Source organism: Tasmannia lanceolata, unplaced genomic scaffold (assembly GCF_043159265.1).
Source record: "Tasmannia lanceolata isolate RefF3 unplaced genomic scaffold, GAP_Taslan_0.1 ptg000018l, whole genome shotgun sequence".
NCBI lineage: Eukaryota > Viridiplantae > Streptophyta > Magnoliopsida > Canellales > Winteraceae > Tasmannia > Tasmannia lanceolata.
This window is the reverse complement of record NW_027518695.1, coordinates 10,742,986-10,762,557: the sequence shown is the minus strand read 5'-3', so window position 1 is coordinate 10,762,557 and position 19,572 is coordinate 10,742,986. Positions and strand designations below refer to the sequence as shown.

Here is a 19,572-nt window from a genome sequence, read left to right as displayed (position 1 = left end):
CCGTCTCTAGTTATTTCCAACGGCCAAGATATAAACGAACCCAATATTCTGTCGGTTCAAATACACATTCACACGAACCAAAAAAAGCCTCGTTAAGCGCGCCAATTTAATATGCAGTAATGAAAAGGCGGATTCTGTGGATGTCAGAAGAGTATCAGGGTCTTTTTACCACCCAATTTTGAAGATTAGCCCGAGTTCCATTATTATTTTAGAAGGTGTCTGTAATCCATAATTACTCGAAACATCAGCCTTCATTCCGTACTTTTTACCACCCAATTTTGAAGATTAGCCCGAGTTCCATTATTATTTTAAAAGGTGCCTGTAATCCATAATTACTCGAAGCATCAGCCTGCATTCCGTACTTGAATTACTCGAAACATCAGCCTGCATTCCATACTTTTCTCTTCTTCTTTTTTATCATTAATAGAGGGCGTGTTAGATACCATTGAAATTTGGCAATTCCACCCATCTCAGTTATAGTACTTGATAGATTTTTAGTTTTTCTTTTATAAGAGAAATTATTGGAAATTGTTAATCAAAACCAATGTGATGGCTTTTGTGGAAAGTCTTTCTAGACTTGTACAAAATGTAAGAGTCCTTAGTATAGTCGTTAATCTCCAAGCTAGAATATCAAAGAGTGAATGTGGATGATGTTGCTTAGGTTTCTTTTACAACTCATGAGATCTACAACAGGGTGTTTAATCTGTTTAGCTTTTTTAGGAGTGTCTTGGGTCTATAAGTATGAAGTGATTTGTGTAGAGATTGTAAGCTTAGAGAAAAGCTTCGAGGGTAAAGGTTCAAGAGAGAAGATGTGTAGAGATTCTAAGAAAAAGGGGAAATAACACCGAGTCACTTGTAAGTGTGTTTTGAGATATATAAAAATCTTTATTTTGGTGTTACATTTGTCTTTTAGTGGAGCTCTTCACGGCCCTTTGGCCGTGTATCTCACAAACTCCCTTTTCTTAGTCTTATGATCACAACACTGCATAATTGATCCAACCAATTGGGGCCAATAGAAATCATACTATGAGCCTGCTCCGAGGCCATAATTTACACTAGCAATGTCCGAACCTTTTATTTAGTAGGGCTCACCGAGGAGATGACATGCCTAGAAAATTAGTTGTTATTTGATAAAACGTGTTTTTTTCTAAGCAAAAAAATGATTTGTTCAATAACATAAGCCTTTTTTTTGGTTTATTAGACCATGCTATGTGTAGAAAACCGATAGACCTAATCCAAACTGGTTAAAAAGAAAAGAAAACAACAAGCATACAAATAATGTGATTACTAATTTTGACAACAGTGCCTACAACCACGGAAGAGAGATCACAATCTTCCTCTATGAAAGAATATATGAAGATTAAAACAGGATTAAACCTAATTTAAAACCTGGTCTTGTGTAGTCCAAGCAACATTTGAGAGTTAAAGATGGATGCATTGTTCGAGGAAATGCTACGTTGAGATGGATATGGATTTGTGTACAACAATAAATTTCATTAGATAAGGGAGAAGGAAATGAGTTTTTCAAATTAAATAATCGATAGTATTGTATCTATGCAAAAAAAAATGGAGGGCATTGCAAGTATGAATCGAGTCAGAGGTCGGCAATGGTGTGATTGTGGGTGTCAAAGGTGGGTGACTTGGTGGACTAGCTGGACCCGAGTCAATGGATGCACTGGAGTTGGCCATGGAAAAGATGTATGAAGCTTTGAGAAAAAGAAGAAAACACACTTCAATTGGGTGGTAAGTAGAAAAAGAGAAAAGAACAGATACCATAAAAAGATGGCACGTTTGGGTGTCTCGTTCCTTCGTGCTTGATGAGAGGAGTTGGATTTCTGGTTCAAGTCCGTTTGGATGTACCCTTAATTAGAAGTAGAAGGAAAGGAAATTAGATTCACATTTCTTTGCTTTCCTTTTCTTGTTGATTTGAGAGGAATGTCAAAAAGTGAAAAACAGCTTGCATTCACATAAATAGGGAATGGAAACGACACAGAGCTTGGAAAAGGAAGCCCAATTTTTGGTGCAAACAAAATGGAGCAGCATAGAGTGAATGGTATAATGGCATAGATATTAAAGATATTGTTGAAATACATGTTTGACAATGATGAAATAGATTGCAAATCAAAGATGGAAAAATGGTATTGGTTGCTTAGTTGGGAAAGCGCGTTAGATGTTTCCATAACAATTCATTTTCATTTTAAAAAGGGAATCATCTAATGATAATGGATTTTGATGTATGGCCAATCCATTGTAACACCTAAAAGATAAATGATTTGGGTCGCTTAACAAGTCAGTCCAACTTATAATTTTGTCTGCCATATTCAAGGAAAGATATGAACATGCACCATGTAACAGCCCAAATTAGTGGCATGAAAATGGATTGTTGAGAGAAAAAGGGTTGCAACCATGACTAAAATTTGATGAACTAATGGTTAAAATCTAGGCCCTTCGGAGGGCCTGAGAAATCATTTGGGTCCAATTCTAAATGGGTGGGATATAGACAAATAATCTGGGTTCGTTGAAATGTCTCATGTGGGCTATATACTTATCCCTTAATTAATATACTGGAGCTCAAATATTGCCAAAAAAGTTTGACGGAGTGTCCCATATCCAAATATAATTTTCTATAGTACAAAATAATTTTCATTTTTTGACTTATAACCTAAATATGAGGGATATTTTTAGTACATAACATAAAACAGAACACACATAAATCTCATTCCAACGAACAAATTATCCTTCCATCTCATGTCTCTCATTGAACCCTAAACCTCATATAATAGTTGCCACTGTACATGTTTCTTCGTTTCCATTCATTGTTCCATGATTGTGTTTGTAGAATTGCCACTGTGTTAGGAATTTAACCGGGTAGAACTCACCCCTAAAAGCTAGCCATTAGAGGGAGGGTGTTCATTCCCTTATAACCCACCCCCATCCATTTCACTTATCCGATGTGGGACTATTTGCTTTTTTGTGGAAACCCAACAATCTTATTCTAAATACTAGATTGAGTGTTGTCTTGTCCGTGGAATAGCCTATTGCGGTGAACCACATATATTCTTGTCTTCTTGCTGTTGCTTTTGTTTTCTTTCTCTTTGGTGGTTGTGGTTTGTTGGTAAGATCTTGGGATATTTCCGTGTGTTCCCTGGTGGGATATTGGTGGATGTTATTGGCGGTGGATTTTGGCCCACCACACAACTGTTTCTCAATGTCTTCTTCACTGAAAATAGACTAAAGAGACTAGATTATGATTGTAGGGGACTAAAAATAAATTGAAAATCCTAACTTCGTACAAAATTTTATTTGTAAAAAACAATAGTAAGGTTTCAGACACACTCACCAACAGATGTTCTAATTTTATATACCTATAGCCGTCCCCAAAGCCGATCGAGTGGAAGTACCGAATTCTGGGAGTGGCAAAACGAGCCTTTTCCTTTATTTAATTGTTTTTCTTTATAATAATGTTTTCGTTGCTTTGAAGGTAATAAAAACTTGTGGCTAAGGAGTGTTTCTGGATACGAAGTTACGAACAGAACACGTGTCCTGCCGAAAGAGGATATCTTTATTTTGTTCAATAGAATAAATGGAAAATGTCCCATCTGCGGTTCGGTTTCGGTACCTATTTCGGACCCCAACGAAATCCGAAATTTCGGCGAAATCTGAAATTTCGTGAAAATTAACAAAGAATATTTAATTCATTTCGAAATTTCGGACGAAATTCTGAAATTTGGTAACATTTCTTTTTCTTTTTTTAAAAAAAATTACATTTTCTCGAAATTCGGACCGAAATTTGGTAAATTCCGAAATTCCGGATTTCACCAAATTTCGGTTTCGGTCTCCACCGAAATTTAAAACCATCTCTCATGATGCTTAGAAAAATGGATAAAGATGTTCTAACAAAAAATGATGTTCCAAGGATAAAGATGTATAACAAAAATATAAAAATAAAAATGAGAAGTATCCACTTCTGCATTGTAAGTTTATACGAGCATGTCTCATCTGTTACAATCATTTTCTCGTCGATGATTTTTCCCAAGCTCAAGATAATTTTTCTCACTAGTAAAAACTCTATTTGGATACAAGGAAATTTTCTCTTTGAAATTTTTTTCCATGTTAAATGAACTTTCTGTTAGAGTATGAGGGATCTCAAGGTTGGATTGTCTTGGTAGTAGATTAGGCAAGTGGATTAGAAGTGGTACGTACCCTAGAGTGATTAGGAAAGTAGGTTAGATTAGAAAAATTCTATCTTTATTTCTTACTATAATTTCTCCCTTTATCTTTCTATGTTCATCTTTTGAGTGTTCAAAATAAATACTCAATAGGCTTTTTGTAATTCAATGAAGATTAGTTGGAACCCTCCTTTGATTTTTATCACACTTTCCCACCATCTGGCTAACTTTCTTTTTTCGTTATTTTTGTTTTCAAAATAATTTTTTTCGTATTTTCTAGAAAAATCGCAAACCATGCAAGACCTTCTATTATCCATAGAACATTTCTTTCACAAATTTTTTACAATAACTTTTCCCCAAACTAGGGGTGCAACTTGGGTCGGGTTCAACCCAAAAAAATTCGGGTTGAGTTTGGGTCAGGTTCGGGCTGAGGGTTTGGACCATGGTTTTAAATTTCGACCGAAATCCGAAATTTTGGATTTCGGTGGAGACCGACACCGAAATTGACCAAAACCGAAACGGTCATTTATTTCGGTCGAAGTTTTTTCGAAATTTGACCCAAAAATACTGTTTTTTTAATATTAATTTAATATTTTACCGAAATTTAATATTAAGTAAAATATTCGTTTCGTGTTTTGTACCAAATTTAGACCGAAATTTCGAAATTTCAAGTACCGAAACCAAAATTTTAAATCTTGGTTTGGACAACCTAACCCAAGTGAAATCCGACATTTTTTATCAATTTTTTTTTGTAAGCTCAAAAACTCAGACTAGGTTGGGTTGGAAAAAGGGTTCCTCGGGTCGGGGCGAACCTCGTCGGTTTCAGGTTCGGGTTGGAAAAAAATGAAAAATATTATTCAAAATAAAAAATTTCCCTTTTTTTAAGGAAAATTTAAATCCAGTTAGACCTTGGACTTTTTTCATGAAATATTTTATTGTGCGGGAATCCAAATAAGTCCCAGGTGGTGTTTGTATGTTGGGAAAACGAAATTATGAAAAATAATAATTTTCATGAAAGAATATGCTATAGAAAATAAAATTCCAAGGTCTAGCAGGTTTGCAGTTTTCTTTTAAACAAGATTTTTTTTTTTGGGTCATAAATTCCATAAAAAATGAGTTTACCAAACACAAGAAAATTCATTTCCAATGGAAAAAAATCAGGAAAATTTTTCCATACATACATAAAACCCCTAAGATTCCTTCTACACCATAAAATTAAGCACCCCTCAAAGGAGACACATCGATATCTTTCTCCAGCTTCTATTGGGATGAGGAGAAAATGTCCTTTGATATTGTTTTATTCATTTTTTTTTCCTTTTTCTTCTTTTCAAAAATATTTACACTCATATGTCCTGGTTTTCTTTCTGTTTTTACCCAAAGAGAGAGAGAGGGAGAGAGTGAAAACCAAGCTCCACGTGAAAAAGTAACAAAAAAGGAGAAGAAGAGAGAAAAAAAGAGCAGCAATTCTCTTGGACAAAATTACCCCTAATGAACAAAAGCTTATATCCACATCAGAAGAGACTGGAACTGAACATCTGGTCTAGAAGAATTACGAGCGACATGGCGACCGGCGTGTCGAATTCCGGCTGCACCACCAGCCGGAAGATATCGGACCCGAAGCGGGCCCCACCGACGGCCTCCTTCCTCTTTATCTCCGCCACCTGTCTCCACTTTTGGTCATATATTACACAACACCGTTGCGAGTAGGACCCTTCTATGTTGTACATGGCCTGCTTGTTAGAGTTGGCTCCGGCACCGGAGTTGCAGGGGATCACGTGAGCGAGGGACTTGGAATTCAGGAAGTTCACGTGCTTCTTTACCGAGAAGAGAGGATTAACGGCCGTTTCTCCCTCAAATACCAGCCACTGTTCCCCAAGGCTCAGTTTCTGCACCCATCAAAACTTAATGTTAGCCAACCAAAAATGACTTATATACCCTTTTACATAAAAAAAAATTCCGAATTTTCTATGGGCCATTTTAAACTTTAAAAAATGGCAATTTTTTAATTAAATGTCTTCGGAATACAGTTGGGGCTCTTATACTCAGGATGACATCCTTTTATATAAAATATTATGGCATATTAGGTATTAGAAAACAAGTCTATCACCTGATTTTTCTTGCACTGTTGTTACCCCTTAATTTTCATTTCTTTTTTAGCATCTAATACTAAGAGAGATAGAGAGAGGAAAGAGACACATGAACTGTATCACTCTCTTCTTGTTAGAAAGATACTCTATATACACACCCTCTAATCCTGTCAGAATACTAGTGGTATAAAATGCGATTAAGTTCTGTGAATTTTGACACCTCTGGTCTTTTCTATTTTCTTATATTAATAGGTATTTCTATTTTTTCTTTATTAAGTATTACAAATAAGGAAAGTGTCTCTAGTCTCCGACTAGAGATCACTCTCTAGTCCGCTGACCAAAATACATAGGTCCCACATTTTTTGTGGTGATCTAAAGCATTCATTTGATGGGCCCCATCATAGATAGGGTGTCCACAAAAAATCAGCTCCATAGAATCATCTTAACACGTCGATTTGTGAAGCTAAAAAATGGACAGATTTGTGACGGTTTATAGCCGTCCATTTTAAGCTCCACAAATCGTATGGTTAGGATGATCCTATGGAGCTAATTTTTTGTTAACACCCTCTCTATGTCAGGGCCCATCAAATGAATGCTTTGCATCACGCAAATAAGGTGGGACCCCTGTGTTTTTGGTCGGTCGACTAGAGACACTTTCCTCATTATAAATAAGAGATTATAAATTACCAACTGTAAATGAATATTATGTTAATTTGTTGTATAGTCGAATAAAAATTAATGAAGAGGACAAAAATATATTTTGTACAAGGGGAATAATTTATTCACCCCCTTTCTTCCCAGGCCACCCCTTCGTAGAGTAAAAGAGTAGTCATAACTCATAAATACACTAGAGGGGTGACTGGGAAAGAATAGGGGCAAATGTATCATTTCGCTTTATACAAACTCACAATAATGAGGTTGGCTGTTTCAAGACAACGACCTATATGAGTACATGCCCTTCAGACGTAGTAAAGCCGTAAAGGACCACTGGGGTGCAACTCGGGTTGGGTTGCGTAGGGTTGAGGCCGACCCGACCCTACCCGAGGAACCCGAACCTGACCCTACCCGATTTCCAACCCGATGAGGTTCAACCAGAGCCGAGGAACCCTTTTTTCCAAACCGAACCTGACCCGAGTTGCACCCTTAAATTCCGACCCGAGATGCACCCTTAAATTTCCACCACACTGATAATTCCGATGGCCAAGAAGACATAAATACCCCTAAGTATTTAAGACTTTTACCACAAAGAACCTGCACTTCTTCACTATGTAAAATCTGCACCCCTAAGTACATAGAAGAAGACAGCCGATGGCTGAAGCTTCAGGACAAAAGTGGGGGGTGCCACTTCAAAATAAGGGGGGTGCGATTATCAATACCTTAGAGCTACAAAACGTAGAACGACTAATACAACCCTACAAATGAATGCGGCTGAAAAAGAATTAACGAAAATTTGAACAAATCTCAGAGATATTCATGTCTTTTACCACCTCTTAAATAGACAAAAATACCCCCTATTTTATCGAGAAACAACAACGAATCCAACGATTTAAACCAGTAATTCGTGAAAAAAAAAACCAGAAATCAAAATAAACCCCAACAATAATTACCTTTTTCCGGATGGTGAGGAGCGGTTTTCCGACGGCATCCATAAGCAAGATCTCGGCCTTATTGCCGGCGACGTAGTTATCTACCCGGAAAACCAGGTTCCCCTTGGCATCAAAGACCGTGAAACCGTCGCAGTTGAAAAGAAGGGATTTTTTCCAGACCGTCAAGATCTCCACGTGGCGGTCTGAAACCGGCTTCAGGAACTCGGAGGCGGTATTCGGGTATACCTTTGTCATTCAGCTCGATTATTTGACCTTTTCCTCTCTCTGAGAAGATGGACTCTTAACTCTCAAGTCTTAACTGAAAATTCGTTGGCAAGTGACCGGATATTTATAGTAGCTATGGTCGAAAATGCCCTCAGGAAAGATGGATTTCGCTTAGAATAGTTGGGATCGCACTTGTGGGTGATGGTGGCAATGACGTCATGGGCAGAAAGGGAAAATGCGAGGACGTGTCTTTTTTTGTTTTTATCAAATACAACATGTATTTGATAGATTTTTAGGATTTTTTAATCGAGGCTCTCGAAGGAAAACCGGGGTACCACGCCCTAAGCTCTGACACGCCTTAAGCTCCAATACCATTTGTAGGGAATTAATCTGATAACATTTGTAGGGAACTTAACTGGGTAGAACTCACTCCTAAAAGCTAGCTATTAGAAGGAAGGTGCCCATTCCCTTATAACACATCCCCATTCATTTCATTTATCCGATGTGGGTCTATTTGCTTTAGTGTGGAACTCCAACCTTAGTAAAAGAGAATGAATTGAGTTTTTCAAATTAAATAATTGATAGCATGAGTCTACAGTGGACTAGCTGGTCCCGTCAATTGCTGCGCTGGAGTTGGCAATGGAAAAGACGTAGGAAGCTTTGGGAACAAGAAGAAAATACACTGCATCTGGGAGGTAAGTAGACAAAATTAAAAGAAAAGAACACCTACCATAGATAGATTGCAAGTTTGGGTGTCTCACTATTTCTTGCTTGATGAGAGGAGTAGGCTTTTTTATTTTAGTCCCGTTTGGATGTACCCTATTTAAATAGAAGTAGAAGGAAAGGAAGTTAGCTTCCCATTTCTTTACTTTCCTTTTCCTGTTGATTTGACTGGATAGTTATAGGGTGAAAAACTTCTTTCATTTGGGAAGTTTGGAGCCGACAAAGACTGTCACATGAATAGCAAATGACAACCAAACAAAGCTGAAAATGTTATTTTACTTTAATTTTCCATAAAATCTCAATTTTTGGTTCAAACCAAATGGACCCACATAGAGTGAATGATATAATGGGAGATATTAAAGATATTATTGATATACATGTTTGACAAACTAAGTTGGAAGAAATATTAGGAGATTTGGTGCAATCACATTTCCTCCACAATCACCTACTATTTTGGTTGCTTAGTTGGGAAAGCGTGTTAGGTGTTTCCTTGGTGATAGTAACAAAATAACAATTCATTTTCATTTAAAAAAATGGAATCATCTAATGATATTGGATTTTGATGTATGACCGGTCCATTGTAACACCTAAAGGATAAATGGTTTGGATCACTTAACAAGTTAGCCCAACTTATAATATTGTCTGCCATATTTACAAGGAATGATATGAACATGCACAATGTAACAATCCCACTCAGTGGCTTGAAAATGGATGGTTAGGAGAAAAAGGTCGCAACCATGACTAAAATTTTATGAACTAGTGGTTAGAAACAAGGGTCCCAACCACGACTAAAATTTTATGAACTAATGGTTAGAGACTAGGCCCTTCGCGGGCCTAGATGGCCCGAGAATCATTTGGGTCCAACTCTAAATGGGTGTGATATAGACAAATAATTTGGGTTCGTTGAAATGTCTCATGTGGGTTATATACTTAGCCCTTAATTAATGTACTGGAGCCCAAATATTGCCAAAAAAAATTTAAAGGAGTGTCCCATATCCAAATATAATTTTCTATAGTATAAAATAATTTTCATTTTTTTACTTATAACCTAAATATGAGAAACCGAGTTAGGATTAAAATGAATTGCATCACTGGTGGGGGTTCCATGTGAAAAGCAAAGATCCCACATCAGAAGAGTGAGAGATGTGGATGGGCTTTATAAGGATTCGGGCACCCTCCCATTAACGGTTAGCTTTTGAGGGTAAGTTCTACCGGGGTCCCAACAAGTGGTATCAGAGCCGGGCACATGCTAACCCCGGTTTAGCCTCCGAGGATGGAAATAGCCCTCAGGGAAGATCTCGGCAACCCCGGTATGCCTCCGAGGACAGAAAAATCCCTCAGGGCCCTTGGGGTTCCCATGTTGCACCCCGTGGATGGGTGAGATTGTCCACGTTACTTCCACATGAAGGGAGAGATTGTTTGGGGTTTCACACAAAGATTCCACATCGGAAGAGTGAGAGATGTGGATGGGCTTTATAAGGATTCTGGCACCCTCTCCTTAATGGCTAGCTTTTGAGAGCGAGTTCTACCCTGGTACCAACAAACACGACATAAGTAGCTCCGAATCCGATCCATTAACAGCCTGTTATAAAATTGGAACCGAGTATTTTCACGTAATAGGTCCAAGTGAAGGAAAGACTTGTCACGGAAGTCAAAAACTCGTCTTAAATATGGAAGAAGATAAGTTGAGTGGAAGTAGCTAATTCTAGGAATGGCAAAACCAGCCTTTGCTTTTATTTGATTGCTTTTCTTTATAATAATGTTTTCGTTGCTTTGAAGTTAATAAAAACTTGTGGGTGAGGAGTGTTTCTGGATACGAACATAACACGTGGCCTGTTGAAAGAGGATCCCCATCTTTATTTATCCTTGGAACTGGCTCCAAGCATCATGCGAGAACCGCATAAACCGTCCCACCACCATTTCCCCTTTATTCTATGGGACAAAATAAAGATAGGGCGATGATATTTTCACCCCCTTCCATTACGCAAGCGCCCCACTTATAACGTGATTTTGACGTACAAAGCGTTATACCTGCCAACTTTGCACATCAAATCATGTTACAAGGAGAGCGTATGCTGCGTAATGGAGGGGGAGTGAAAATATCATCTCTTATAAATGGGAGGCATTTTCTTGCTTCAGCGGCAAATGGGTACTTCTCATCATGGATGCCCACTTTAACCACAAAGGCATTTTGCTTATCTATACAATATAAAATGGGAAACATGGAGGCTCCAAAGGTTATTTAAAACCTTATAAAAGTAAACATCTTTTTAGTCCCTGTTTGTTTTGAATTTTGCAAAACTGTTACGTGCTTATTTGGGTCCCACCTTGGCTGAAATAACTTAGTTGTGATATTTGTTATTTTCAGATTTGCTTTGTAGTTATTTAGTTAGTTAGGAGTCTTAGAGATAAGGCTTATCTAGATTATGAATTTTTAATAAATAACATGTAACCAATCTTTTGGAGGGAATGAAGAAAGTTATCCCAAATTTGTGTTTTTTTTAACAGGAAGGAAGAACGACCTTTCCTTCGAAGTGGGTTAAGAGGCTAATCTTCCCTCTAAGAATATCAAATCCGCTGCGAATCGATTTAGGTTCGTAACAAAAACCGATTGGGAGTTTAAAGGAAAAAGAGAGAAAAGGATAGAAAAGAAGATAAAAATAAAATAAAGGCCGAAAAACCCCACACCTATTAGTTCCACAACGTGTTTGTAATGTAGTTCGTGGTGAGCTTGAGAAGGAATAAGTAACAAGGTGCCTTGCTCACATCCCTTTCGTTCAACGAAATGTCAACATCCTATATCATCCCTAGGTTTAGTAAAATGTGAACCTCATATACCTCTTTCAATTTGATAAAAGGTTACCCTCCCATATTTTTCCATGATTGGACAAAAGGTAAAGTTCTTAAATTCTCTTGATTTCTCTCAATTTTGTTAAAACCAATTTTAGAACCAAATTTAAATCCCACATCCAGATACCAGATCCCATATCTAGATTCTAGATTCCAAACCCAGATAGTAGATTCTCCCCCGGACACTAGATTTCAAATCTAAATTCCATATTCTAAACCTACCAAGATTCAGTAGACATATACCACTTTACAAATTCTGAATTCTATATTCCAAAACAAGATTTTGAATGCCATATTCTTGATTTCAAATACTATATTCCATAATTAAACACTTTTGATTTGAGCAAAATTCAACTAATTCTAGATTCTATATGAAGATTGCAAGTTCTAGCTTTAGTCTCTCGATTCAGCCACTCTAACCAGATTTGCTTCTGAATTACATAGGACCTAATCGTAGTTTGGGTGCGTAGGTAGCTTTTCAAAGGGACGATGCCATTGCATTTACTAATATTCAAGCACCTCGTTTATTTTACAAATGCATCTCACACCATGTCACTTGCATAGTATCTAGCATCCTGCTAGTAGGTAGCTTCGTTGATAGAAAAGACTCCAAGAGTTTACACAACTTGCTTTTCAATTTTGGTGACGGATTTCTTACTTGATGACCTAGCATAGGACTTGTAGGGAGGAAACAAAATTAGGGATTTGACACTGATTAGGTCTAATAAAAGCCTTTTTTGCCTATCGACTTTGAGATCCAGAGACTTAATATCTTAATATCTAATATCAAAGAGGGGCATCTATAGACATCTCACTTTGTTCTAATTCACTTCACCAGAGTCGGTTCTTGAAAAGGTAGCTCTGCTGATGACTGTGGTCTAAAAGGGATAAGCATATCTCTCTTTATAAAGGGTAATTTAGTCAAGCGTAGAGTAACAAAACACTTTTCAATTTCTTGTCTTTCTAATGATGAAATCGATAATAATATTTAAACAATATATAAATATAAAGTATTCTTTCTGCAACAATTCAATTTAGGCTAGTTAGGATAGAGTAATAATATTCTTTTTAATTTCTTGTATTTCTAATAATCTCTAGATAAGAGAAACTATTAAAAAATGAAAATAAAATAGATATTTTATAAATATTTCAGATGTAATGTTTCTCCATGAATTCTCTCATGTTCCCTTCCTCTGTCTCAATTTTCTTCATTAAAACTTCATTTGAGATAAAGGAAAAGGGTGTGCTATCACCAGGAAGGACCAAACAGCTCAAGACCCAGATGAACAAGGGTGTCACCTAATTTGGTAAAATCATGTCTGAATGGTCCCACCCTGCATCCTGGAAAAAAGAAGAAGAAGAACATCTCTCTTAATTGAAGAAGTTCGCTTAAGTCTCTTGTCATACCTTGTGACATTTTCTTTTATAATAAATTGATGCCATTCGCCATGATTAAAATTAATTAAGATTTCTTGGAAATTCCTAGTAAAGACTCTATATTCCAAATATTGATTGGCGCCTTGTGCACATAATATATAGAATTTCTCCACGCTTTGATCCTCTCATTCATCTTAGATCGGGCCAGCATACTCAAGAGAGGGAGCGGCGTAGGGGTAAGAGTGAAGTAAGGCGGCGGAGCTCACATGAGTATATAAATATTTGAGTCCTTTTTTAATTTAATATGAGAAACCCAATAAGACAAATGGAACCAAAGTTTAATTTATTATCCAACTTAAAAAAAATTCACTTCCCATTAGATGATCCTACACCAAACTTATGCTCTTTGGATAGAATAAAATACTAGGATATGATATTCTCTTCAATTACCATAACCTATCCAATAAGAATATGCCAACTAAAGATATCACTTTAAGGAAGAAAAAGATTCCTTCCAAGATTAATTTAATAATTAGTCAATATGAGAGAGAGAGAGAGAGAGAAGCACTAGCAAACCCTAATATTTTTCTGTTGTTAAAGTTGACCTTACTAGGTTTAATGATTTTTTAGGTTCTCCTAAGCTTTTATTTGTGGGTGCCAAGCGACGTGTACAAGGTATAAAAGGGTTTCTCAGGACCTATCGGCTCCATTTTTATTTTAATGTTTGCATGCTCATCTCAATCAATTTCCTAGGAAATTTTGTTAAAAGCCTGAATTCATTGAGGGCCCGTTTGGGTGCCGAGAAGATTTTGATTTGGATTTCTCACATTTGCAGACCTTTTTGCATTGTAATTTGGATCGGATCAAATTCTTGGATTTCTAATTCAGTAGCTGACAGTGGAAAAAATCCGATTTCTAAATATGCTGTGGAAATAAGAAATTGGAAATCCACATATGTGGCAGTTTCCTTCACCCTCTTTGCTCCTCAACCTCTCCCCTCCACTAGGAAGTACCCCCTTCCCTCTATGTCTCCCTCTACATGAGCTGCCGGATCTATTCAATTTGTATTCAAAATTCAATTCCAAATCCAAATACAAATGGGCCCTGAGTAGATTGACTTGAAATTTTATGCAACTTATCAATTTAGAAACCAATATGACATTCAAGTAATTAATTTTGAACAAAGAATGTGTCATTTGGCCCTCTGCATTTATCAATTTCCTGTAATACTCTATTATTTTTTTCATCTAAAAACCTATGGATTACACTGAAACTATTAGATATTTCATTAGTTTATAAGTATCATTTGGAATCGAAAATCGCTAACTCCCTTAAGTTGTCTTCAAGCCATTTATTTTTAACGCCGCAATCTGCGAATGAGAATTTAATTTGGCATTGGACTTGGACCGACTGGGTCGCCTCGTGATCACCAATCAGATGGTTCATATTATATCACCAAGAACATTTGTCACGTGTGTACCAAGTTATGGTTGTTTTTGCTCGTCTTGTAAGTATGCTTAATAAAAAAAAATTAAAAATAGAAATAATAATTTGAAAACTGACCAATGGTTATACTATTAAATGGCTATAGAAGGAGAAGTTGATAGGGTTACTATAATATAAATAATTAAATTAAATTAATCAATAATAATCTTCAAAAGCCTTCATCGTCATCCCTCAAAACTTTATATAGGGTCACTATAATATAAATAATTAAATTAAATTAATCAATTTCAATCTTCAAAAGCCTTCGTTATCTGTAGAATATGATGAACAAGAATACCAAGAACAAGAATAGGAGAGGGATTTTTTTTGTTGAAAAAATAAAACGTCACTGCCCCTCTTTCTTTTTTATTCATTCCATATATCAAAATAATTAGAACATCCCTTTAAATAGACCATCCAGTACGTTTAATCACCACCTAAGTAAACCATACGTTTCCAACTTTTACAAGGTCTTCCAATATAACTTGACTCTATACTGATAAGAATAAAGAAACTAAAAGATAATACTACCGACAAAAAAACCTTTAGACAAAGAAACCCAACTCAACACAAATACTACTTCTTCATACGAATCCTAAATAACTAAATTTGGGTAGGCTTGAGTGGGCCTAGGGCTGCAAATGAACTGAGCAGGCTCGTGAGCATGTTTGGGTTCGGCTCGTTAAAAGCTCGGCTCGGGCTCGTTCGTTTATCAATGAGCCGAACCTGAGCCCAAAAATTAGGCTCGCCAAATAAACGAGCCGAAATTGAGCTTTGTATAGTTCGGCTCGGAAAAGCTCTCGAGCTTTTTAGACTCGGTTCATAAACGAGCCGAGCCGAGCTTTAAAGCTTGGATTATGTTTGTTTTTTATATATAAAATAGAAGAATGTGGGTTGTTTATCACAAATGAAAGATCTTGAGACGAGCCGAGCTTAAGCTCGGTTCGTTGTGGGCCCACATGATAACACCGTTTGAATTATTTTTCCAACATTATCATCCCTCAAAGCTTTAGATAGGGTTACAATAATATAAATAATTAAATTAAATTAATCAATTTCAATCTTCAGAAGCTTTCATCATCATCATCATCCCTCAAAGCTCTCTACATTTTATACTAATAATGAAAACAATTACTATAACACATAAAAATCACCACCACACATTTCATAGGATCTTATAAAGTTTTCTATATATATTAATTAATTCTGAAATGTAGACCACAGAATCAATCATCCAATAGAAAAGATAAGACGGATTCCAACAAAGGAAAACCAAAGACGTGAGGATGATTCCACGTGGCAATAACCAATTGGGTGTGGGGGTAATGGGCGGTCCACATGGCAACATGTCATTGGCAGCCGACCCATGATCGATTGGAGGAATATGAGATAGGCATTGAAATAGAGGGTGGAGGGTCACGTGACAGTGACACGCACGATGAAGAAACAAAAAATTTTGAGTCCAATACAAGGGTTGCCACTCACAACAGGTTTTCAGAATCTTTAACGAAGGCCTAATTTTGAAATTTGAACCACCCGCCCCCTGCGCTTTTTCGGGAGAGAAGTGCCACCTCATATGAACTAAATAAATAAGACAAATTCAACCATGACATGGCTATTCTTTCTTGCACTTAATCAGAGCGCTGTCCTTTATATTTATATTTAGGGAAAATTCTCAAAAAAATATTTTTTTTATCTGAAAATTTCAAAAAAGCGTGAAGTTGGCCAATTTCTCAAAAAATGAGAAAACGCATCCCTAAGAGTGTTTTTCGACAAAAATGCCCCTGTGTTGGTTTTTCCTCTAAGAAAGTAAGCAACAATTCCCAATACATTTCACCTAACATTTTATCTTCTTCTACCTTCTTCTTCCCCATGCCCAAACAAAACTTCATTGTCTGTTTTAAAATTCCATTGCAGAGAGGTAAAATTCCATCCCATTGAAAATATGATTTTTCAAAATGGACTGTACAACCCACACCATAGGATGATCCAAACCGCCCAATTGATGGGCCACACCTTAAATAGGTTCTGCCCCAAAAATGATTTCCACAGATGATCCCAACCTTCCAATCTATAGAAGTTTCCATAATCTAAGTCCCTCTTTAGATCGGCTGGTTAGAATCATCCTATGAAAATGATTTTTGGAGCACAACCTATTTACGCTGTGGCCAATCAATTGGGCGGTTTGGATCATCCTATGGTATGGGCTGTATAGTCTATTTTGAAAAAATGGGTTGAATTCATCCTAGAAAGGGGCTGTACAATGGAGTTTTACCAAAGGCTTAATTCGATCTTTTTACCTTTCTCACAAACATGTGCGAATTTGCCTTAATGGGTCAACCTTTTTACCTTATTCACAAACATGTGCGAATTTGCCTTAATGCAGGTCGACCTTTGCAACATATGACCAAATAGGTAGGAAAAGCATTTATGAGTCGATCGGCAGGTCGACCTATTCACCATCCCATCAGCCAGGTTAAAACCATGTGAAAAGGTCGACCTGCAGATCGACTGGTTTTTTGAGATTTAAAAAAAAAAAACCAAATGTCGTTTGCGGAAACCACTCCCCATAACCCTAAGATCAATTACATCTAAACCCCTCAAACCCTCCTACATCCCTCCACTCCCCACCCTCCATAAAACCCACCTTGGAACCACTATTTATAACTTAGAACCACTACATACTCGTAAATAGTGGTTCCTATGTATAATTATTTGTTTTGAGTGTTTAAAACCCTATAAATAAACTCATTCCCACTTTTTATAGTATTTTTGAGTGCATAACTTTTTGTAATCACAATTTAAACTCTCGGAACAAGTATTAGGCCATCTAAACTCTGAACCACCATAAGATGTGAGTGTTTAGACAAATATTTAACCCATTGTCCATAAATTCATTGTAACTTTGACAGCCAATGAAATACTATTAGATTATGTGACACAATATTTCTACTCTGAAACCACTATTTATACCTTAGAACCACTATTTATACTTCGGAACCACTACATAGTGGGAAATAGTATTTCCTAGCTATAATGAGTGCTTCTAAGTGTTTTAAACCCTATAAATACAGTCATTCTCACTTTTTTATAGTAGTTTTGACTTCATAACTTCTTATAATCACAATTTAAACTCTCATCACAAGTATTGGGCCATCTAAACTATGAACCACCATAAGATATGAGTGTTTAGACAACTATTTAATCTATTGTTCATAAATTCATTGCAACTTTTACAACTAATGAAGTACTATTAGATTGTGTGAAGTAATATTATTACTTTGGAACCACTAATTATACCTTGGAACCACTATTTATACCTCGGAACCACTACATGGTGGTAAATAGTGGTTCCTAGGTATAATTAATGATTCTGGCAGTTTGAAACCCAATAAATACAATGATTCTCACTTTTTATACATTGGAACCACTATTTATACCTTGGAAGCACTACATACTGCTAAATAGTGGTTCAAATTGTTTAAAACCCTATAAATGCAGTAATTCTCACTTTTTATAGTAGTTTTGACTGCACAACTTTTTCAGTCTCACAATTTAAACTCTTAGAACAAGTATTAAGCTATCTAAACTATGAACTATTTAACCTATTACTCATAAATTCATTGCAACTTTGACACCCAATGAAATACTATTAGATTGTGTGCATCACTATTTATACCTTGGAACCACTATTTATACCTAGGAACCACTACATACTAGTAAATAGTGGTTCCTAGGTATAATTGGTGCTTCTGAGTGTTTAAATACTGTTCCCATATATCAACAGTAGTTCCGAGAACAACATATTACTTCTACACATTTAAATAGTGGTTGAATTGTTTAGACAAGAGTTTTATCCAGGTTTACTCTAGATAGAAACATAGAGGGCAATAGAGAGATAGAGAGATGATGACAATACACCATAGCATTGTAAAGAGGATGATGACAATAACAAATGCCTAACAAAACCATAACAAATCCCTAACAAATAAACAAGATGATGACAATACACCATAGCATTGTAAGGAACATGTTAAACCTATGCAAATGTATCACAATGGACCTACCTGAGAAGCTTAGTTTTGATAGCCAAAGAAAAATAAAGAAATCCAATAAAATCTAAATTTTAAGAGAGGACTTTCACCTCTCTGCAATGGAATTTCATAGGAGATTTTCACAGGAGAAAATAGAGTTTGATTTTGGAGTGGGGAAGAAGAAGGTCAAAAAGTCAAATTGTTAGGTGAAATGCCTTGGAATCGTTGCTTACTTTCTTGGAGGGAAAACCAACACAAGGGCATATTTGTCCCAAAAAACTCCTTTTTTGAGAAATTAGCCTTCTCAACTCTTTTTTGAGAATTTCATATAAAAATCATATTTTTTTATAATTTTCCCTTATATTTAATATCTAACCAAAACCAAATTTATAAGAGATTGTTGTTGGATCAAACATCGAGGACGGCACCTATGTCGTACTACATTACGTACATATACTCTGTAGTTTCTTATATGTGTGTACATATATCTTTTTGTAATAATAAAAAATAGGAATTATCCGGATATTGGGCGGCCAACAATGTTACAATATATATATAATATTTTTTTTTTTTTTTTGAAAGGTAATATATATATATATATATATATATATATATATATATATATATATTTTGAAAGGTAAACAATGTTACAATATATTGGTTGCCAACAATATTATAAGTGAATTGGGGCAGGCTCTAACGCTTTTTGACGTCCAATCACGTTATAAGGGGTGCGAATAATCCTACGGGGGTTTGAATTTATCATCACCCTATTTTTAAAATCAAACTGGGCAGCTAGCTGTGGAAAAGCTTCCTATTAGAATAATACTATTTGAATAACATGTGCCGGATACAGGAAGTCACACTGAATGTCATGATATTTTATGCCGCCCAGGGGCCTATACAATTAAATAAAACAGGGTCTGTTGTAGAGATTAGAATGAGAGTAATCTATGAAAGACATCATCCAAGAGATTATCTTTGCTATATCTAAAGATTAAAGCAAAGATAAATGAGGCAAATCTCAACTGATGCC

General features: G+C 36.2%; 1 protein-coding gene across 1 annotated transcript; it reads right to left on the bottom strand.

Annotated features, from left to right (window-relative positions):
• Nucleotides 1-5,438: 5,438 nt before the first annotated feature.
• Nucleotides 5,439-8,123, bottom strand: LOC143851807 (protein LURP-one-related 8-like). Its single transcript, XM_077361295.1, has 2 exons — nucleotides 7,864-8,123; nucleotides 5,439-6,055 (listed from the first exon to the last, which is right to left on the bottom strand). Exons 1-2 carry the CDS (start codon nucleotides 8,095-8,097, stop codon nucleotides 5,681-5,683), a joined length of 609 nt encoding a protein of 202 aa, XP_077217410.1. The 5' UTR covers nucleotides 8,098-8,123; the 3' UTR covers nucleotides 5,439-5,680.
• Between the last annotated feature and the right edge of the window lie 11,449 nt (nucleotides 8,124-19,572).

What these genes read in the sequence shown, in the direction of transcription:
- LOC143851807 (XM_077361295.1), bottom strand. Translation starts at nt 8,097, where the DNA reads ATGACAAAGGTATACCCGAATACCGCCTCCGAGTTCCTGAAGCCGGTT. An exon ending in TCCTCACCATCCGGAAAAAG is followed by an intron (nt 6,056 to 7,863) that starts GTAATTATTGTT and finishes TGATGGGTGCAG; the next exon opens with AAACTGAGCCTTGGGGAACA.